Source organism: Spermophilus citellus (assembly GCF_964194105.1).
Source record: "Spermophilus citellus genome assembly, chromosome: 10".
Taxonomy (NCBI): domain Eukaryota; kingdom Metazoa; phylum Chordata; class Mammalia; order Rodentia; family Sciuridae; genus Spermophilus; species Spermophilus citellus.
The window spans coordinates 111,918,711-111,942,084 of record NC_138197.1 but is presented as its reverse complement, the minus strand read 5'-3'; the positions used below and the strand labels follow the sequence as shown (position 1 = coordinate 111,942,084).

The window sequence follows — 23,374 nt, the reverse complement described above, 5'->3', positions numbered from 1 at the left end:
CTGGGATTACAGGTGTGCGCCATTGTGCTGGGCTATTGTTATACTTTGTACCAGTTTTGATACCATTCTAATATTTGAGACTTATTAATATCTGGTAATGCCAGCCTTCCTGGCTGTTACGAGTTTTCAATTTTTTCTTGGATAAATTACCAGTAGATCCTTAGAATACATTGTCAAATTCTAAAGAGGAAACCCAATGGGATTTTGAATCAGATAGCATTTAATTAAATAATAGTTACTGTGCTAACAAGATTTGATTTGGTCATCTTGTAATAAATTATGTATGGTTTTTTAATTTATTAAATTTATTTATGTCATCCTGTGGTTTGGATGGATTTGGTGTACAAGATTACAGTAATTATGATTTAATATCTTTGTTTCTAATTATTTTGACACAACTTTGATATTTGAATACTGAGTTTCTCCCAAAATGTAATACATTTTCATTATATTCTTCTCTTTTGTAACTTTTCCATTTTTCCCCAGTCTCCCTATTTGTCTCACTGACTTTATTATGTTTAAGTAATTTTATTTTTTTGTCTTTTAATACCAGTGATAAAAAAAAATTGAGTCAGTTTAATGCCAAGCAAAACAGAATTTTCTAGACACTGCTGTTTGTACATTAACATTTTTACTTAGTTGGAATAAAAATGACTGACTTGAACCAGGAGTGGTGATACATGCCTGTATTCCCAGTGAAGGCTGAGGCAGGAGAATCGCCAATCCAAGGCCAGTCTCAATAACTTTACAAGGCTCTAAACAACTTACCAAGGCTGCCTCAAAATAAAAATAGCCGGTGATGTGGCTCAGTGGTTAGGCACTCCTGGATTCGATCTCCGGTAACAAAATAATAGTAATAATAAATTTTTTAAAAATTTTAATAACCCAGTTGAAAATCTGTTGCAAATAAAATTCTTGGTGTGGAAATCTATAAGTTAAAATTTCTTGTCCTTTATTTAACAACAGTAACAACAGAAGGGTTATTATACTAGCCTTACAGATTATAAACAGTGTGTTTCTTGTCTTTATTTTAAAACTACCATAATGAATATAGACTTTCATTTTCTCATCTCCTGTCTTTTGGGCTGTAGCCTTTCTAGAATAAACATTTTCAGATTTTATGTATTGTGATATATACATTATCTTTTACTTGTACATTTTCTCTCTCCATGAGTTCTTCATTTCCTGTCTTAAGTGACCTAATAGATACATTTATATGCTTTGAACTGTGGCTCCTCAAATATTTTAACCTTCAGGTGTCTTGACAGTTATTTGAATAAAAGTATTTATTTCTTAAGCTGACTCACCAAGCTCACATAAAGCCCTTTGATAAGTGACAGCCTTGCTTTTCATAGCTACCTCCTCTGGGTGGTTAGTGGAGCCTGTCTCACCTGGATCAGTTCAGAGGGTTTCAGTGCTCTGTTAACAGTTGTGGCTTATTGGTCCAGGTCACTTCAACAACCCCCGTTTCCTTCAGAGGATATAATGCAGCTCGTACAGGCTTCTTCATTCTTCACTGGGTTAGCTGATCATGATGCAGTTATCTTCAGACCTTACTATAGCAGCTGTCATGTGTCATGGTTTTACCTAGCTATGTCTGTCAATTATTGCTAGCAGACTTTTTTCAGCCTACATAGTATTATCAATTTTGCTCATTAGCTTTAGCTTTATTCCAGTGAAACCTCTTCCTCTTATCCTTTTCTCTGCAGCTGGATAATTGCCTTTTTTCCCTTGGAGCTGCAATTCTGTGTCTGTTCCCATCATTTCTTTTCTCCATAGGGTCATTGCTGTCTTGTGAGCTCCAGGTCTTGGATGATCTGAGGAATTCTCTCTCCTACTTCTTTTCCATATAAATTTCTTGGCTTAGCTTCCTGCTTGATTCTACTGTTTGTCTCTTGAACTTTGATTCCTCCTTCTCTGTCATTAGCAATGTCATCACTGTTTCTTTCCTTTCTTCTCCATGTACTCAGCTTTTAGGCCAGATTTCTCACACTTCCCATCAAATAGCCTTTGGAATTAGATTGTTAAGCACTTATAACCAAAATAGTTGTGAATTTGGGGGCTGTGTTTTAATATTTTAATATCATAAATTGTATATGTTAGGGGCTGGGATTGTGGCTCAGTGGTAGTGAGGCGCTGGGTTCAATCCTCAGCACCACATAAAAATAAAAAAATAAAATAAAGGTATTGTGCCCAACTATAACTAAAAAAATGTATTTTTTTAAATTGTATATGTTATAGTGTTTGGACTCAAACTGGAGTTAAAGATGGATGCAGAGACCTTCTTGTGTAGCAAGACCCTCTTGTGCAGCAAGACCCTCATGGATTTTGGACCATAGCTTCATGAGCCAGAGTGTCATGAGCATACTGAAAATTCAGAATCAGCCACTAGCATGTAATGCTAGTTCTGCATTTAATCAGCTCTAAAATAATTTTCACATTTATGATTAAGATATGTATTATAGTTGACAGTCTGTCATAATTTAATTGGCCAAATATTTTCCTTCTGAGAAACACATAAAATAATGATATATCTGAACATTGATGATTCTTAGATTTGATGAAATATAGTAATGATAATAGTAAAAATTTTTGTAGATGCTTTATTTATATTACCTTATTTGATCCTTACACCATCTATAGGAAGTAGTGATATTGAGTTGAAATGAAAGCATAGAGAAGTTCAGTGAGTGAGTATTGGAGTTGAGATTTTAACCCAAATAACAAAGTTGCTCTAGAGCTGCCATGTTAACCCTCCTCCCACAGTATGCCTCTCATAATAGTTTCTCCCACCTCTTTAAGGCATCGTTGGCTTCACTGTATGACCGATGACCCTCCAACAACAAAACCACCTACTGCTCGAAAATTCATTTGGACAAACCATAAGTTCAACGTGAGTGGCACTCCAGAACAGTATGTACCTTATTCCACCACCAGAAAGAAGATTCAGGAATGGGTCCCACCTTCAACACATCACAAGTAAAGAGTGAAAATCGGTTTCAACATGTAACATATGGGACTTTTCATGAATTTGCACTTCCCCTGCTTTATCATTAACTTGAATAAAATTGTTTGATCAAGTAGTGTCTTTTGTGCCTTTTTGCTCTTAACTCTGTCATTCATTTCTTAACTTTGTCATTCATGAACTGCAAAATAGGAGCTTACCAGCGTAGGTAATTAAAGTAGATGTCAGATAGGTGGCTGCCTGGTATAGAGTTCCCCATTTTCTGGAAACAGCTCCAGTGGTTGTGTTTGTGCTTTGTTATTTACTTAGTCATTACCTTTACTGCATTGCTGGCTGACAGGGGAAGACTGACACCCAAGCTGAGCCAAGCAGATTTTCTCATGTTCTCATGGAAATTTAAAACTTAAATGGAGAGACACAAAGACAGAGACGTTAGAACTGTATGGCTTTTTTTTTTTTTTTTTTTTTTTTTTAAGATCTGTATGGCTTTTATTGTAGCTCTCTAAGGAGAAAGTCATCAGACATTTCCTCTTTCCTAGGTTTGGGTTCTTTAACATTTTATTTTAATCTGTGAATTATCTCTGGCTCCAGTCCAATATATTCTTATTTCTTTGAGGGAGAAATCCAGGCATCAGTCATTTTTAACTGCCCACCCATTTGCAGCTAAGGTTGTGAACTACTAAGCTGAAGAAGTCAACATCCAAAAGCAGTTCAGAAACTCTTCCTTAGTCATAAGAAGCAATAGTTGTTCACAGCCTTATCCATACTATGTATCCCATACTCAGCTGGATCAGGATCTCAGGAGATACTGTATTCATTGTGCTGTTTTGGGCAGCTGTCTGCAATTTGCTGTTGGCTAATGTAACATAGAACCAGACACTAAAAGGCAGCCAGCCTGTGCTGGATTGAGATTTCACATGCTCTGTTAATCTACCATTTTACCAACTCCTCTGTCAAGGCCCAAAACATTGTTTTGTAATGTCGCTAGAAATAAATTGACAAGACAAACTTGTGAATAATTAGAAGTTCTTAACTCTTGATTCAAGGACTACTATAATAATAAATATAGGTACTACTATAATAATAGATATGGCCCTTCTACCCAGCCACTTTCTCAAGTGATGTGTATTTGGAAAATAGAAATATTCCCATTTTTTAGTTAGAACTAATTTGGGGGTGGGATTGAAAATACTGTGGCCAACTGGTCAGAACAGAGGCTTAAGGGAGATGAGTGGAGTTTGAACCCCATTTCACTGTAAGCCTGATGGTACAGTGAACACGTACATACCTCTATCTCACAGTTTATTTTCTCAGAGTAGATGTCATGGACATCCTTTGCAGAATCCGAACATTGGCTCCCTGCTCTGAGGAGTAAGTGTCCCTGTGGTAGAAGGGCCAAAGGCAAGCCAGGGAAATGTTCCCTCCTCTTGTGGTTTGGATACAGCTTGAGGGTGTCCCCCAAGGGTTTTTGTGTTAAATTTGAATCTCCATTGTTAAGTATTAAGAGAGTGGAAACTTACTGTGATTATGATGTCTAGCGGTCGGGGTCTTTAGGAGGTGATTAGGAGTTAATAAGGCCATCAGGGTGGAACCCTATGATTGTATCTGGTTGCTTTATAAGGAGGAGGAAAGAGGCTAAAAAGTATATGTCTGCAAGCTTCTTGGCTATCACTGTGTAATGCCCTCCACTACCAAACACGAGCAACGCTGCAAGAAGCCAGCAACAGATGCTGTCCATCTACCTTGGACTAGAGCTGTGAGCCAAAATAAACTTCTTTGCTTTATAAAGTTACTCAGCAAAGAATTGACTAATATGCCTTGCTATCAAAGAATAAGTGAAAAGGCAATGTATCTTTGAGATAATTATAGAAATCAGTAGAACCATCAAAGGGTAGAAAAATACAAATGTGGTAATTCCTATTATATTCTCACATGTACAGTGTACTTCCAGGTGATTAATGGGAAAGATTGGTAGGTCGTGGAGAATGGCAGTGGTCTGCAGTGAAACCTAATCTTGAGATGACCAGGATTAAAGCTGCTATTGCTGAAATGGTCTTTTGAAACAAATTAATACAGCCTCTGACATTCTATACGTAAGTCTTCATCTACTTCATGTTTTATCCAGTTTGGTTTGTACAGTTCACCAGCCGTTGTTTGCTTTTACCTGACAGGGACAGAAATACAAATCTGACCCAAGATTTGTTACATGAGGATATTTAATGCCTCCCCAAATAATGAGGTGTCACATTAGTTCACTACGCTGATACAGAGCAAAAAATCCCAGATACCCCAGGATATAGGCATGCCAAAAGCTGGGATCTGAATCTCATGGAAATAGATAACTTGACTTCTTGGTGAAATTCTGAGGGATTCAGGGGTCTAGGACATATTGAGATAGCCCCTTCCATGGTCAGGACAAACTGCTGCACCTAACCCTTCTATAACCAGGAAAGGCACAACACCTTGTGCTACCCTGGAATTTTCAAGACAGACAATAGCATACAGGTGTTTCCCTGGGAACCTGGGCCTCCCACATGCTGAGCTACATCCTCAGCCACATATAGGTGTTTTTATTCATTTACCAGTGGACCCAAAAAGCTGGCAGAGTAAATCATCCCTTTATGTGACCTGGCAGTCCAAGCCGCTTTGTTACTCAGCTCTCTCCAAGTATCTGGTATTTACTGAAGTTAGAGATAAATCTGTAGGGGATACAAGGGAAGCCCACAGGACTTGGGAGCAGGGCCATACTTGCTTCAAGATTACTATTCTTTTTTTTTAATATTTTTCCCTTAGTTGTTGATAGATCTTTATTTTATTTATTTATATGTGGTGCTGAGAATCGAACACAGTGCCTCACACCTGCAAGGCAAGTGTGCTACCACTGAGCCAAAGTCCCAGCCCAAGATTACTATTCTTTTGAGAAAAAATGCCAATTCACTACTAGGGATGTTGGAGATGATGGGATACCAGGTGCTCTCTAATTCAGTTGCTTAGAGTCAACCATTTCCAGTAGCACTCCATCACTTGACTGATAGACAGGACCACAAAGGCACATTTAGTGTCAGCAGGTTCTGCCCACTCTGTCCATGCCTTTGACTCCCCTGTTCCTTTGCCATTGTGGTAAGTTACTATTCAATTAACTGAAAATTAAAAAGGCAAGCCTGGCTTGTAGACATTAGACAGTGTGTAGGACCAGCTACAAGTATATTATTGTGTATCACAGTCCCCTTCAAGTCCTTGTCTTAAAGGACAGCAGAGGACAAACACAAACATCTCAGGATTTTAAGTAATACTTTTTTTTTTTTTTTTTGTACTGGGACTTGAATCCAGGGACATTTTACCACTGAGTCAACTTTTTTTTTTTTTTAAATTTTGATACAGAGTATCTCTAAATTCCTTAGGGCCTTGTTAAATTGCTAAGGCTGGCCTCAGATGTAAATCCTCCTGCCTCAGCCTCCCAAGTTGCTAGAATTACAGAAATGTACCACCATACCCTGCTCTAAGCAATATCTTTTATCTGTACATTGACTTGAAGGAAACATGACCTGAGGTCAGGATCTATAATCACTTGCTAGTTAGAGACTTGAAGAAAGCAACATTGAAGATTACTATAAAAGTTTGGGAAGCACTTAAAAAATTAACCTTCAGAATTAAACCTATCATCCTATAACTCAGCCAGGTACTTACTGAGACCACCTCTGAAGAGCAAACGCTATCTCAGTATCTGCTTCTGGGGGTCTTCAACATATACACTAAGCCCAGTGGTGAAGGGACAGCAGGTTCATTTCATTGGACATTTTCCATTTGGAAGGGAGTGGTGATCTGTTTCCATGAGAATAGGTGCTTATTCTGAATTTAGATCTATGAAATTTCCTTATCATGTGTTGGCCAAGATCACATTTATGGGCTAACTATGCCTGCTGCATTGTCATAGCCACAGGACAGTGCCCTTGGCCACAAAACATACTTCACAGATAAAAGGCAGTTGTTGAGTCCTGCCCTGCTCACGTTGGAGGCATGCCCTGGGACCTCCAGACATCTTTCTCATTTCTCCCTCTGTTGTTCATGATGTGATGCTAGCCTCTTTCCATTCTTCAAAATGCCGGGTTCAGTCTTGACCTGGGGGCTTTGTCCTTGCTTTTCTTTCTGCCTGGCCTAGTAACATTTGTGTTGCTCCCTCTCTTTTCTATTACTGATATCTCACTTTACAGTTACACCTCCTCAGCAGGATATTCTGTGTCTATTTAGTCTAAAGCAGCCCCTGTTCTTTTTTAAATTTTTTTTAAGGAGGAACAAAAAAAAAAAAAAACAAGAGTACCTGGGAATATCTGTGTATTCAATATTTACTGAACACTAGTCACTATCCACAATATACACCATAGAAATAGACCATGAAGTAGAGAAGTATTGATCAAATGTAATCATTTTATTAGAGGTGAGATAATGACTAGAATGAAACAACAGCAGCACTTAACAGCAAATTCTGAAACTTCAGAAAGTAAAAGCTCTGTGGGGAATAATATTAAAGCATGCAGATAGTTATAAATAGGAAATGTAAAGTTACATTGCCAGTTTTTGTAGGAGAAAAAGAAAACAAACACTAATTACCATGTTGGCATGTTGTATTTCCCAAAAGATGGTGACCTCCATACCTTCATCTTGCTCCAAGTCATACTTCTGTGTATAGAGAAGTCCTATTTATGATGCTGTCCTCTAACACAACTTAATCAGGCACTGGTACCAAGTGTCTGTGAGTATGAAATGCACTTAAGACCAAAGTGGGCAGTAATCCAACCATATCCGTCAGCTCTGGCTCCAGGAGGATGATGTCTGTGTGTGTTACTAAGATTTATGAATATAAAGGAAATACAGGAATGACACGTGGTGGTAGATTTTTTTTTAATCCTTTGGAAAGAACAGTCCTCCTGTCCTGGAGAGGAGATAGGCAGGGGCTACTATGTCTCACATTTCTCAGGAGTATGATGTGAAAGGTCTCCTGGAGTAGGACAGCATGCTAGTTCTGGGTCACCCACCCACTGGCTGTGTCAGAGGACTCCTGGCTCCTGGAAAGCATGTGCAGGATTTCTGTTCATGCTTGCCCTTGCTTCTGGCCGTAGAACCCTGGCTTCCCTTGGGGACCATCCTTCCCCTACTTGCAGGCCAGTGGGTCAATGGATTTGATCACAGCCACTAGTTCTCAGAGTGCCATATGCCACTCACTTCAGTGATGGGTCCAAGAGAGAGAAGTGACCTAATACAGGCCAGTGAAACTCAAGTCTAGGAGTTTAGTTGGAAACACTGGAAAATAGAAGTTCTCATTCCACGAAACTTGAAAAGTGGAGGATATGTCCCTTGTGCCACTGGGAGCCACTGTAGCCTGAAAAAAAAAAAATGTAAAGGGAAGCGGAGCCAAGAGAAGGAGCAAGACAGATTCCATCGTGGCTCCATGTGTGCCTGAAGCTACACTCCACTCAGACTCTTCAGGAATACAAGTCTCACTTTTTTTCTTCTAAATCTAGATTGTCTTAGGCTTTTCTCATTTGCCACCAAATGTCCTCACTAATATAAAATCCTATGACTTTGTTAATTCTCCTCTAGTAATGAAGTTTGTTACTGGCATTTACTTATTAGATATATTTCCTATTAAATACAGTCCTAATTATGAATTTTAAAGATATAGAAATATTATGAACCAGAAATGTTTGTCAGGATCTATCACTGTAAGCTAATATATTGCTTTATCTTAATAACTCAAAGTGTTATGTTGAAGTGAATGCATATAATCCATGAAGTCTCTGCATGTACATTGGAAGATTTATCCAGGTCTTTAAAATTCCCATGTATGATGACTCTACCAATGTTTCTAGTTACAGAGAGGTCTACAGATTTGGTTGCTTATAGCATGTCTTGGAAATTTGAGCCACAATAAAAATTGAAAAAAAAATGGTGGTCAATTCTTTGTTATTAAATAAGGCTAAGCACCAACACCACATTTTAGGTGATTTATCATACTCTTTCAAAGCAATAAAAAAGAGTGGAAAATTATGCACAAGCAAAGTTGTGTCCTAATTTGAAATTTTAATATTAAGTTACCATGAAAAACCATTTTCTCACTTATAAAAGCTGTCTCTTTACAGTCAGCATTAATGAACTTGGGATACTAAGAATTTCATCTAGGGCAGAGGCTGTGGCTCAGCCATGGAGCACTTGCCTGGCTTGTGTGAGGCACTGGGTTTGATTGATTCTCAGCACCATATATAAATAAATTAAATAAAGGTCTATCAATAACTAAAAAAAAATAAAAAGAATTTTATCTAAGGAAGCACAAATAACTAGAACCATTAGCTCTAACTTGAGCTGGGTAGAAAAACAAAAACAACTCACAGAAGTCAGCCATATGAAAGTCATCAAAGCAAAATACGCACATTTCACAAGTACTAATAAAGCTATACTCACCCAGAGCTAAAGGAGGGTAACACCCATGGGGGACAGGACTGGTCTTCAGAATCTGGGAGAGCATCTATAGTTAGAAAAGGCATATATAATATAAAAGCATAATTTTGCATTGAGAAAATAAACAAAACAACTCACATGATTATCAAACTACAGAAACAAAATTCAGTAAAATTCTTGGCTGTTAGGACATATGAATTGAAAAAGATTTGAGAATCAGGTTTGACTGCTAACAGTTATGAGGTTTCTTTTGGGATGATAGACATGTTCTGGAATCAGTAATTATGGTTGTACAACATTTTGAAGATACTAAAAACAACCATGAAGTAGTTTGAAAGGTGAACTTTATGCTCATGATGTTTATCTCAATTTAAAAACTCATTTCTGATTGATTATTGGCAGTAATCCTCTTCAACAGTTCTGTCCCCTGGGTGAGCACTATATATATGATTATTCTGTTCCTCCCTCCTCCCCCCTCTCAAATTGTCGATGGACCTTTATTTTGTTTATTAATTTACTTATATGTGGTGTTGAGAATCGAACCCAGCGCCTCACACATGCTAGGCAAACGTTTTGCCACTGAGCCACAACTCTAGCCCTCTCTCTCTCTCTCTTTCTTTCTCTCTCTCTCTCTCTCTCTCTCTCTCTCTCTCTCTCTCTCTCTCTCTCTCTCTCTCTCTCTCTCCTTATTATAGATTGAGTTGAGCCTCCTTCTTCTTCTTCTACAAATTAATTACCTGAAGGTAAGTGCAGTATGGCTTGTGGGGTGGGTAAGACATGGAGTAAGGGGGTGGGGGAGGTGGGAGGGAAAATGGTGTTGACAGATTTCTAAACGTCATAAAACCACCCAAATACAGAGGGCTAGAAGAATCATCTGACTAGAGTGGCCTGAGATTGAGTTTTGATGTCTGTGGTTTGGGGAAAATCTCAGAATCCATGGCTATAAAGAGACCTGATCTTCAGGCTGGGGCTGTAGCTCAGTGGTAAAGCACTTGCCTAACATGGGTGAGGCACTGGGTTCAATCCTCAGAACCACATAAAAAAATAAAGTTATAAAAATTAAAAAAAATCTGATCTTAATTTCCATTAAATAATAAAACATTTTAATAACATACATAACAGACTATAGTTAGCTTTACAAAGTTTAGATTGTTTCTAGGTTCAATAACATTACCAAGGGCTCTGGTTTCCCATCTTTCCGTAGTTATAAAACAGCCAGCACAGTTCCAGGGGTCATTATCAGTTATTGACCAGGGGTCATTATTTTTTAATTTTTTTTATGTGGATGTACCTGTCTTATAGCCCTTCTTGAGAGTACAGAAATCTTTCTAGAAACTTTCAGCAGACTTCCTCTCATGTTCTCATTGGCCAGAATTATATCAGATGCCCACATCTAAATCAACCACTGGGCAGGAATCATGAGACACCATATTTGGCCTTTAATCAAGAGTCATCCATAGAGCTAGAGAAGGAATTGGCCTTGTTAGAAGACAAATGGGGAACAAAATTAAAGTTTCGTTAGAAAGGCTGGAGGAGTGATGCTGAGTAGTTAATGTCTTTGATAAAAAACCCTAATCTGAGCTTGGTGGTACACAACTGGCTATATGGTATTGTGAGTAATATTCCTCAGAGGGTGAGAATGGCCTTGTTTCCTGAAAAAATAACTGTCTTACTGAGACTTTATTTAAAAATGTAGAGCTCTTGGGGCTGGGGCTCAGCAGTAGAGCGCTCGCCTGGCACATGCAAGGCACTAGGTTCTATCCTCAGCACCTCAAAAAAATAAATAAAGATATTATGTCCAACTGCAACTAAAAAATATTTTTAATTGATTTTATCATTTTTTTAAATACATGACAGCAGTGGAATGCATTACAATTCTTATTACACATATAGAGCATAATTATGTCCAACTACAACTAAAAAAAATATTTTAAAAAAATGTAGAGCTCTTGCCAGGCACGATGGTGCAAGCCTGGAATCCCAGTGGCTCGGGAGGCTGAGACAGGAGGATCATGAGTTCAAAACCAGCCTCAGCAACTTAGCAAAGCACTAAGCAATTCAGTGAGACCTTGTCTCTAAAAATAGGGCTGGGGATGTGGCTCAGTGGTTGAGAGCCCCTGAGTCCAATTCCCAGTACAAAAAAAAAAAAAAAAGTTGTAGAGCTTTTTTGACAAATCCCTCCTATGTAGAATTATGTACTTCTCTGTGACCTCAGGTGACCTCCCTTGCTTAGGTGGGCCTTACTATACAATCCCCCAAAAGATTGTTATGTTAGGATGCAGCTTACCCATATAGACTGACCTAAATTTCTCAGGTTGAGAATTGAGATGGTCACTAATATTTGTCACATAACTGCCATTGCCCCAGTTCCCTTACTATCTCTATATACCCAGCACCCACAGCCTCATTAAACCCTTAAGTAATTTTCCACTGGGGAAGAAGAGCTAAGATTTCATTCTCACATTTTGCTAGTGGTCACTTGGCACACTTCTACTTTTGATTGAGTAATGGCCGCGTTGTCTTTATTTCTTGCTTGTTTGTTCACTGAGTTGTTTGTTGAGATTTTAGGGGCCTAGAATTGGCATTTGTCTCATTTTACACATTGCAGTTGTGTCTATTCTGTTTTTGGAGAACATTCTATTTTTTTTTAAAAGAGAGAGAGAGAGAGAGAGAGAGAGAGAAATTTTTATTTTTAATATTTATTTTTTTTAGTTTTCGGCGGGCACAACATCTTTGTTTGTATGTGGTGCTGAGGATCGAACCCGGGCCGCACGCATGCCAGGCGAGCGCGCTACCGCTTGAGCCACATCCCCAGCCCCACATTCTATTTTTTTAAGTTTTAAATTCTTATTCTTTTTAGTTATACATCACAGTAGAATATTTTTTGACATACATACATACATGGAGTATAACTTCCCATTCTTGTGGTTGTACCCTAATATGGAATTACATTGCTCATGTGTTCATATAGGCACATAGGAAAGTAATGTCCATTCAATTCTACTATCTTTCTTGCTTTTTTTTTAAAAAAAATATTTTATTAGTTGTTGGTGGACCTTTATTTATTTTTATGTGGTGCTGAGAATCAAACCCAGTACCTCATATGCTAGGCAAGCACTCTACCACTGAGCCACAACCCCAGCCCTCATTCTACTATCTTTCTATTCTCATCCCCATGCTTCCCTTCATTCCCCTCATCTAATCCAAAGTACTTCTAACAGCCTGCCCCTGCCTGTTGTGTGTTAGCATCCACATATCAGAGAAAGAAAACATTTGGCCTTTGGTTTTGGGGGGATTGGCTTATTTCACTTAGCATGATAATATCCAGTTCAATCCATTCACCAGCAAATGCCATAATCTCATTTCTCTTTATGGCTGAGTAGTATTCCGTTGTGTATCTATACCACATTTTCTTTAGCCGTTCATCTGTTGAAGGGCACCTAGGATGGTTCCATAGCTTAGCTATTGTAAATTAAGCTGCTATAAACATTGATGTGGCTGCGTCAGTATGATACGTTGATCTTAAGGCCTTTGGTATATGCTGAGGAGTGGGAAACCTGGGTCAAATAGTAGTTCCACTCCAAGTTTTCTGAGGAATCTCCATACTGCTTTCCAGGGTGGTTGCACCAATTTGCAGTCTTACCAGCAATGTATGAGTGTACCTTTTCCCCACATCCTCACCGACATTATTGTTACTTGTATTTTTGATAATTGCCATTCTGACTGAAGTGAGATAAAATCTCATTTCTCTAATTGCTAGCAATGTTGAACATTTCTTCATATATTTGTTGACCAATCATTTCTTCTTCTGTGAAGTGTCTATTCAGTTCCTTTGCCCATTTACTGATTGGGTTATTTGTTATTATTATGTTTTGTTGTTTTTTTCTTGCAATGCTGGGGGTCAAACCCAGGTCTTCACACATGTCAAAAAAACTCTCTAACCCTAAACTATATCTTCAACCCCAAAGAATGTTTTAAAATTAGGAAGTTAACTTGTTTAATCAACTCTATAGCACATTTACATAATTTGTGATTCAATAATTATTTTTATAGCTCTCAATTTTTTTTAATATTTATTTTTTAGTTCTCGGCAGACACAACATCTTTGTTTGTATGTGGTGCTGAGGATCGAACCTGGGTCACACGCATGCCAGGCGAGCGCGCTACCGTTTGAGCCACATCCCCAGCCTTATAGCTTTCAATTTTTAGACATATATCTTATTAGCAAACCTCCTGCACAGCCTTGTTCTTCCCTCCTGCATTGTTGAGTCAGGAAAAAAAGATGACAGTCTGGAAGGAAACATGACTATGAAGTTGGAATGACCTAGGTCAACTGGATCTTGTCATCTCCTAGGAGGAACTCACCTGCCACAGAGGGATAATTAAATCCTCCTCAGAGTCATTAGCAGGAAAAGTCTCTGACGTTTGGTAGACATTGTTATTAATATTTTCATACCTTACTTTTCTTGCTGAAAACATAGGAGAAATCCAAAAGCCTAATAAAAATTAAAAATAATCATTAAGTTTACTGATATGGAGTTCCTGAAAGCATGATCAATTTTAGGCCTATTTGCTATTATTTATTTTAAATGAATAGATCATATAGATAACTAGTTCAGCTGAACTTTACACTAAATGTCAATATTATAGATCACCATGACTTAAAGATATTTTGAAATGATTTTGTAGAAAATTCCTTTAAGTTTAAATTTTTTTTTTGTAGTTGTAGGTGAATAGCATGACTTTATTTTATTTGTTCATTCATATGTGGTGTTAAGGATCAAACCCAGTGCCTCACACATGCTAAGCAAGCGCTCTGCCACTGAACTACAACCCCAGCCTCCCTTAAATTTTAATAGAAACTCAATTTTAAATTATTTGCTGATTTTAAAAGTTCTTAAGGGCTGGGGATGTGGCTCAAGCGGTAGCGTGCTCGCCTTGCATGCGTTGTGATCCTCAGCACCACATACCAACAAAGATGTTGTGTCCGCCGAGAACTAAAAGTTCTTAAAAAGTTAATGGTTATATTTGGAAAAATTAAAAATACAGCTATGATTATTAACTTTTATCTTTGTTGTACCCTTCTTTCATTTGTCAGAAAAGTGGGATCTGATATTTTCAGCTAATCTCTTAACTTCTGTGCTAGCTAATTATATATGATTTAGGAAGATCATGTCAAATTCACAGTACATTCCAGACAGTTCTGAATTCTGTAGTGTTCTACCTTTGCCATGACAAAAATAGACAAACTAATGATAGTAGCAGGTTATGAAATTTACTCTCATCACTGATTCAATAAATGTGAGGGGCATTTGTTGTCTGCTTAACACCACTTTTTTTTTCCTTTTTGAAAGTAACATCTGGGGGCTGAGGTTGTGGCTCAGCGGTAGATAGAGCACTCACCTAGCATATGCAAGGCCCTGGGTTTGATCCTCAGCACCAAATAAATAAATAAATAAATAAATAAATAAATAAATAAATAAATAAATAAACGTACTAACAACTACAACTAAAAAAGAAAGAAAGTAACATCAGGGTATAGTTCAGGGGTACAGCGATTGCCTAGCATGCATAAGGTCCCAGGTTCAATCTACTGTACAAAATAAATAAATAATAAATAAGTTGCATAAACAAGAAAAGTCTTTTGAGGGGCTGCTTCTTTCCATACCAGCCCTACTAATCAGAATATACCACCTCCCGTGCTTGTACCAGAGGCGAGCATACGAGCCCACCTGACTGATCCTAGCAGCATTCCCCTGACCCTAAAAAGGTGCCCAGGAGTAGGCACATATGTATTCCATGCTAGGTTGATCAAATTCTTCCTTAGGTTATTTTCCAAGAAAAACTAGCAGAGAAAGTGTTCCTTGCTCCCAGGGCCACAGAACTACAGACAGCTCCAGGGGTGTGGTGACCATGTTTTTAGCTTCAGAAAAAGATTGAGGTAATAAAAGTAATGCCCTTAGAAAAGGAAAGACAGACCTGGTTTCTAGTTTTGTGGGGTCCTCAGAGCTACCCTGATTCTTGGATGTCTTCTTTTGAATTTTTGATTGACTCCTTCCCCACAAACCACCCGCTCTTTTGTTTTTTCTCCCCCTCAGTTAAGTTTCTTTCATTGCAGTAAAGTAACCCTGACTATTGCCATAGGACATTAGTATTCTTGAGTTGGTACTTGGCCATCAGTGCTTTCCAAATTTATAAGGAAGGCAATGGAAAGGAGTCATTTTCATTCTTATGAGGTATGAATATTAGCATCTTATTGGATATTATGTGGCTTTATAGAAATAAATGTCATTTGTCATTAGATTAAAGGGATTTATTTAATAGCCTTCTTTGACCTTTAGTTATTTACAAATGAAATGATTTTATTTGGCTGTGGCTGTGGCTCCAAACCTGGACTTTAAGTATTTTGATTTAGAGTTATTGTTATGAGGCCTCTTTTGACCCAGCTCACCCCTTTGCTTTTGTTTTATCTTCACAGTGTCCTAACAGCAAGGTCAACCTACAATCACCAGTTCTAGCCTGACAACCAGTAGCTAGACCATGTTACTTTCCACTGTGTTTTGGTGGATGTTTTGCTTCTACTCATGGAGCTTGTATCACTTGATTTCTTTTCAGCGGTTGCTAGGATACACCATCTGCATCCATTCATCCTTTAGAATTACAGCCAACTTGAGCTCTTCCTGATTTCTCAGAATTGCAAAAGCAGAGGCAATGTCAGATTTTGTAAAGGGTCACTAGGAATGTAGCTGGGGACGAGGGGAGGGCAACCATGAGCTCTGTAATTCAAATGTCAGTTGGGATCTTCCTGTTCCTTTAAATTTAGATAAAATTGATTCAAGCTGTCTTCTCTCCTTCACATTTGAAGCAAGTTCAATATCTATCCAAAGATTCAGGAACAGATAGAGCAGTTCTTTTAGATTAATCTTTGACTCCATACTTGCATTGTGTGTGTGTGTGTGTGTTGCTGAGGACTGAACTCAGGGCCTTGAAAATGGCAGACAAGTACTCTATCACTGAGCATATCCCTTGCTTCCATATTCCCGTTTCTGACAAATTAACTCACTCAACAGAATGTTACTATAGTCCCATGTATGTTTCCCATTTCTACCCTACATCAACCCACATGTAGAGCTCAGCCCCTTCTCATCATTTCTATCAAAAATTACTCACAGCTGGGTGTGGTGGTGCATACCCATCCCAGTGGCTCAGGAAGCTGAGGCAGGAGGATCACAAGTTCAAGGCCAGCCTGAGCAACTTAATGAAGACCTGTCTCAAAAAATAAAAAGACTAGGGATGTAGCTCAAGGATGAAAAAGAAAAAGAAATTACATATGTGTATGTATGTATGTGTGTGTGTGTGTGTGTGTGTATATATACCTCACAATAGATATTTGTGTGCCAAGCACACTTTAAACTGAAAATTGTGCGTGACAAAAGATCTTACATTTCAAAAAGATTGTCAATCTCAACATTAATATCAGATATACTGATTCTTTTTTGTGTGCACAGGGCTGGGGATCAAACCCAAGGTCTTCCACATGCTAGGCAAGCGCTCTGCCGCTGAGCTACATCCCCCAGCCCCTTTTATTTTTTATTTTGAGGCAGGGTCTTCCAAGGTTGCTAAGGCTAGTCTCAGGCTTGCTTTGTCAAGTTTGCCTCAGGAGACTAGCTGGGATTCGAGGCTTGCCTCACTGCACCTAGTTAGTCTAGACTTTTGAGATACTGCTCCTGGAAGCAAGAAAACTCCATCTGCATACCTGGAAACTCCAGAATGCCTCATGCAGGTGGGGCTGGCTCTGCTAACCTGGAATGAGGCTACCTGGGGAACAGGAACTCACTTAGATGTTCTAAGTGAAAGGAAGGGAGCAGCGGCTGGTACTGGATTCCCTAGAGTTTCCTCTCCTGCTCTAATTGGCACTGTGCTTATTGATCCACTCACTCATTCCCCGTGCTCACATGCATTCATTCCCCACCTGAGTCCACAAAGAACTCGAGACTGCTCATGGGAACACCGAGAATTTTAAAGTTAAATAGAAGTACAATTAAAATGTCAAACAGACCAGTGTGACTCTACATCATGTATAACCAGAAGAATGAGAAGTTATACTCCATTTATGTACGATGTGTCAAAACGCATGCTACTGTTATATATAACTAATTAGAACAAATTTTTAAAAACTAACATATGGGGGGGCTTTAAACAGATTATCCCTATTCTATTTTTTAATTACAAAAGTAATAAATGTACACAGTAGAAAATTTAGAAAATATAAACAAGATTTTAAAAGAGTATTCATGATTTCACCACCCAGAGAAAAATTGTTGACACCTTTAAATATATTTTTTTCATTTTTTCTGTATAAGAATTTAAATATTGAATATTTTATAAAAGTGTGACTCTAACCTCCATGTCATTTTCTAACCTGCTTTTTCTACTTAATAAAAATATACTGTGAACCTCATGCAAAGTTAATATATTATAGGGATATATCATAATTTATTTAAGCAATCACCTCATTACTAGAAAAGATGTTGAAATCTATTGTTATATTTTGACCTAATAGTTGGAAAATTCAATTTCAGATAAATATGTCACTCTTTCAGATTCTTAGACCCCTGGCATGGATTAGGACCAATCATTCAGAAAGTGGGGAAAAAAATCCATAGAACAATAGTCTTGCTATCAAATCTGTCTTACTCTTCTCTTCTAAGCCCCAAAAGAATGACTGTTATTATTCTCTGTCTTCTATTTTATATAACTAGCTAGAGTTTTAGCTGGGCTGTTCCAACATTATTAATTATACCTCTTCCTTAACTTGGGAAATTCTCTAGTGAATGAACAATGATCCATCTTCCTGTGGCTTAGTTGAACCAAAATGACATGCAGAATGTTAACATAGTGCTGGGTTTCAGGAGGAAGCCACCCTTGTGAATAAATAAACCCAGAACTCAACAGAACATTAACTCACTCTTTGAGGTGTATCCACAAGTCCTTCCAAGCATGCTAGGTAAAGTGTATGTCAGGATCCATCTTCAGTGATTATTCATGGGAGTTGGTTCTCACTGCTTCTCATTTCCTGTGGTGGAACAGCTGTTGGCCAGCTGAGCGTGGCCACAGGCACACCATGGGAGCCTTCTACTCCAGTCACTTTTTTTTTTTTTTTTTTTTTAGCAAAAGTCACTTTCATGAGACTTTCACTATTTGTTTTTACTTTTGATTTAATTTAGAATGTCCATGTGGGGGGCGGTACGGGGGGGATTGAACCCAGGGCCTTGTCATTATGAGGCAAGCATTGTACCAACTGAGCTATGTCCCCAGGCCCTAATTTAGAATGTGTATTACATACACTTAGCATTTCCCTGTACAGCTGGCACTAGGAGATCATTGCTGGCAGTCCAGCCTCTATTCTTATGCCTTCTGCATAGTAATGTCCATTTGCTTTGGAATACCTTCACTCCCACTCTTCTTACAGAAGGCCATCTCCTGGTCAGAACTTAATGTTCCTCCTCCTTGACACAGTGATAGGCTCAAAGGTAGGTTCAAGACTTAAGCTAATCCAATAGAGGTCCTTTGATAAGAATTTTGGGACACAGATGCCTTACTTTTCTGTTTGATATTGATGAGGAAGCATGCCCTCCACTTCAGGAGCTACTGACAGGCATCTTTAACAATAAGGAGAGCCAGCCTTAGGATGAAGAGAGTGCAGATGAGAAGACACTACAATCTTTATTTTGCTGGATCAAACCCTTACTAAAGTCCATTCTCCATTTGTCCTTTTAAAGTAAGTAATCCAAGAAATGTTTTCTTCCAAGTCAGTTTGAGAAAGGTTTACTAACACAGCTGAAAGATAGCTCACCTAAATGATCCTACTTGTGAAGAAACTGTAGCAGACTCCCAGTTCTTCTTTTGATGATTTTCTTCTTGTTTATAGATTCCTTTTCCTCTGTAATGCAAAAATTTCTGCCTGTTAAGCCCATTTGGCTGCTTCTTATCCCTCCCTTCCTGTACCTTTCTTCTTTTCTACAGGTCCCAAGCATTTAGCCTTTTTTTCTTTTCAAAGTCACCATCTCTCTTTTCATTCTTGGGAGAACTGTTTCCAGAAATGACAAGTAAATAGGACTCCATCCCCCAGCTTCCTTTTCCTCTCCTTTCCTGGAAGGCAAGCGCGAAGGACCGGACTTCTGCAGTTTGTTGCTAACCACTGTGAGGAACAACAACCAAAGGACAAACATGGGCTGGGGCTGGGGCTCAGTGGTACAGCACTCATCTAGCAGGTGTGAGGCACTGGGTTCAATCCTCAGCACCGAGGAGAGAGAAAGAGAGAGAGAGAGAGAGAGAGAGAGAGAGAGAGAATGAATGAATGAGAGAGAGAAAGATGTTGTATCCATCTACAACTAAAAAAATATTTTTTTAAAAAATGGGGTTTGCTTGGGTTGAGAGATGGCTTACTGTTATTGTCTTTGGGCTGTAGGACCTAGGTCCTGGGTGGTTCCAACCTTTGATGTTGGATTATCGGCCTAAACTGCTAAAAGCCCAGGAAAATTCAAGCTGGCCCCTTAGCTAGGTCTGGGAGCCTTCTGAATTACAACCTAAATGTGCTTCCATTTTTGTGGCAAGTACATATCCCTAGGTCTCCTTAAAGAAGGAAAGTACTTCCTATCCAGTCTCTAGAAATCATTTCCGTGGGCTTCAAGCCACTCCGCACCGCCCTGTAGATACATACCTCATCTTCCTTCGCAGGATGCTCTCTGACTCCAGTCTCTGGAAATAAACATTTACTGCATACTCCTCAACACTGCCCCTTCTTTATGTAAGAGTGCCTCGGTTTCCTTTTAGAGCTGCCTCTTTCCCCTCAGTCATGTGGCTTAGGTGGAAATGATCTTCCTTTCATAGGTGGGCTCTGACGAACTTCAACCCACAAGCTGACCATAGCCGTGGGTTCAGGATAGGCATGTGGCCCCATTGAGGACGAAGAGACACGAGGAAATACTTGCTAACATCTGTCTGGATTTCAGTATGGCTAGAGTCACCTCCTGCAACTTCCTGGATGCTGTCTTGGCTTTAGCCCCCTTCTCTTCTTGTCCAAATTTTTGTTCTATGCAGTGTGCTTTTAGTGATTTCTCAAGACAGGTATTAATACAGCTTTCATTCTACCTAAAGTTTGGATCCTTTACCTCTTGATCTAAATCAGGGATAGAAACAGTTTTTATCTTATAGGCCAACTCCAATCAATAGGGAGTAGATCTTTGGAGACCTGTGCTAAGAAAGATTCTGAGCTTTCCTGTCTTGGCAAGAATGTATGCAGTGATCACTTTGTAATGTCTGCCATGAGCAGAGGCTAGAGAGTGAGTGGGTGCCTTATGTTTTTAGAGTTAGTCAAGGTCTGTGCCTCATTCCTCTGCCAGTCACATAGTCTGCTTGCAGCTCCTGGCTGAATGTCTTTTCTGCTTCATGACTTCTATGGGTGCACCCAATAAGTTTCTCCCCTTTCTAAGGAGCACATTGGGTTCATAGTCCTGTTGCAGATCTGAAATGACTGATATAATGACTGATGTACCCTAGATAAAGGACTTGCTCAGTGCCCTTCCTGGCTTACACTGTTTGTTCCTCCCATCTGCTCAAGTTTCTGGTGACTCAACAGGAACCAGTGAAGCTCCCCCTGTCATCCTCCAGCTATAATGGTCATTAAGGATCATGAATTTACAATCTAAAAATAGGTTAAATATGAATAGACACAGTTTTCACCAAAAGAATAGGTGAGCTGTTGATTACACACCAATTCTTATCCATGACTAACAAATTTCACCCTTTTTATAGACATGACTGAGCCTGGCTTTATTCGTGATCCTTTCCTTAAATCCAAAGCAAAGCCTGTGTAACAAACTAAGAATTCTGATTCCTGAGTGAAATCAATGTATATTGTTTGAATGCCACCAATGTTTTAGAGTATGCTCCCTGATTTTAATGGGAGAGATTTACTTTCTGTGATCATAAACCATTTGTTGGATGGGTGCTATGGTTTCCAAACTTCTTGTTTTGGAAACTTATTCCCTAAATTCATATGTTGATGGTACTTAGAAGTGATGGCTTGAGAGGTCATTAGGATTAGATCAGGTCACCAGAGTGGGGCCCCCATCATGGAACTGGTAGTTTTACAAGGCGGAGAAGGGGCTCTCGGCTTCCTGATTGCCACATCCTGAGCTGCTGTCCTCTGCCAAGGTTTTGCGCTGCCCACCTCAGGCGCAAGGCAATGGCTGCCTATGGACTAAGACCTCTGACACCTGCCTGACTATAAACAAACATCCAGAAACATCAGAAGGCAAGAAGGAGACCTAAAAGAAACAAATGAACACCAAGCAACCCTTCCATTTTCCAGACCAGATTCCTAAGGAGAAAAACAGTTCCTACCAAATCCACCCTCATTGACTCCAACTTGTCAATTTTTTCATCACCATGAGAGAGGCAGATTAAGGCCTCATGATTTCATGCTAAGACTTCTAGGTCCTCTAATGCACCTGACTCTAAGTTGCCTGGATAGCATCTCTCAGATGAATCTTTCTTTTTTAGAGCTTTTTTTGTAACTTTACTTTATTTGTTGATTATTATTATTATTATTATAAATTTTTTTTTAGTTGTAGATGGACACAATACCTTTACTTATTTGTTTATTTTTTTATGTGGTGCTGGGGATTGAACCCAGTCCCTCACACATGCTAGGAAAGCACTCTACCACTGAGCCCCAGCCCTAGCCCTTATTATTGTTTTTTTATGTGGTGCTGAGGATCAAACCCAGTGCCCCACATGTGCTACGCAAGTGCTCTACCACTGAGCCACAGCCACAGCCACAGCCCTCAGAAGACTCTTTCTAAAATAGCACTTCAATCATGTGATTTCCTGGCTTAGCAACTACTGGTGGCCCCCATATTACCTGTAGAATAAAATCTAAGTTCCTTTGTCCTTGCATTTAAAATCATCTATAATCTGACCTCCAATCAAGCATATTTTCTATAGTTTCAAAAAAAGAAGAAGAGGAGGAGAAGAAGGAAGAGGTGGAGGAAGAGAAGGAGGAGGAGGAGGAGGAGGAGGAGGAGGAGGAGGAGGAGGACGGACATGAGCTAACACACACTTGCTCACCCTCCACCTTGTGATGCTTACTGTAGGGAGGTCCTCACTGGATGCCAAGCAGATGCCAGTACCATGCTTTTGGACTGCCCCTCTCCAGAACTTGGAGCCAAATAAACTGCTATTCTTTATCAATTAGCCAGTCTCAGGTATTTTATCATAGCAACAGAAAATAGAAGACGACAGTGGGTATCCAATGAAGTATGTAATCAGTGCCCACATTTCGTTATGTCCCAGCTGAAATCCTGTTCCAGGTTCTTACCTGTGGTTAGAATTGTGATACGGGATCAGTGCACTATTTGCAGGGGGATTTGTAGTTGTGAGCCCCTCCCCTCAGCTTAGAAGTGAAAGGGGCCCATACTCTTCTATGAAGACTGGAGATCCCTTCCAAGATCACCTCCTTATCTCAAGATCTGAAATGTAATCACATTAGAAGAATGCCTTTGACCACACAATACCAGAGGTATTAGGGCCTCAGACACGGTGTTTCCAGGGGACCATCATTCAGGCTACCATAGACCTGTATCCACAGGGAAACTTATGCTGCAGAAAAGGATCTCTCAGAAGAAACCAGCTGAGTATTATTATATTTCCTGGTCCCACACTGTAACTGTGGAAACCCAGTAAAACTGTATGAAGTCCACACAGTGAACCAGGAAAGCCTGAGAACCTAAGTCAGGGTTCTCCATGTTTTGTCACCCAAGAACCACTTCCCCCTCTTGATAAGATTATGACTTCATCTGTCAGCCCTGCTACTTACTAGCTGTGTGAGCCAGGAAGTTCCTTAAACTCTGGGTCTTGGTCTTCTTAACTAAAATGTAAGTGGTAACTAAA

At 39.2% G+C, this 23,374-nt stretch overlaps 1 protein-coding gene across 5 annotated transcripts in view; it reads left to right on the top strand.

Moving 5' to 3' along the window:
* The window catches only part of NDUFA12 (NADH:ubiquinone oxidoreductase subunit A12), a 93,883-nt gene that overhangs the window by 31,161 nt on the left and 39,348 nt on the right, over window positions 1–23,374 (top strand). For 3 of the 5 annotated variants that reach the window (XR_014024205.1, XR_014024206.1, XR_014024207.1), the window contains one exon: window positions 2,803–2,886. The exons of 1 other annotated variant lie outside the window; for it this stretch is intronic. Coding sequence is in view for 1 of the 4 variants with exons in the window: in XM_081311394.1 (XP_081167520.1) it covers window positions 2,803–2,983 (181 nt within the window). In the remaining 3 variants the exon portion in view is untranslated. Of the gene's footprint in view, window positions 1–2,802; window positions 3,082–23,374 lie in introns of those variants that run through there. One more of the 5 variants, XM_081311394.1, reaches the window with a different exon arrangement.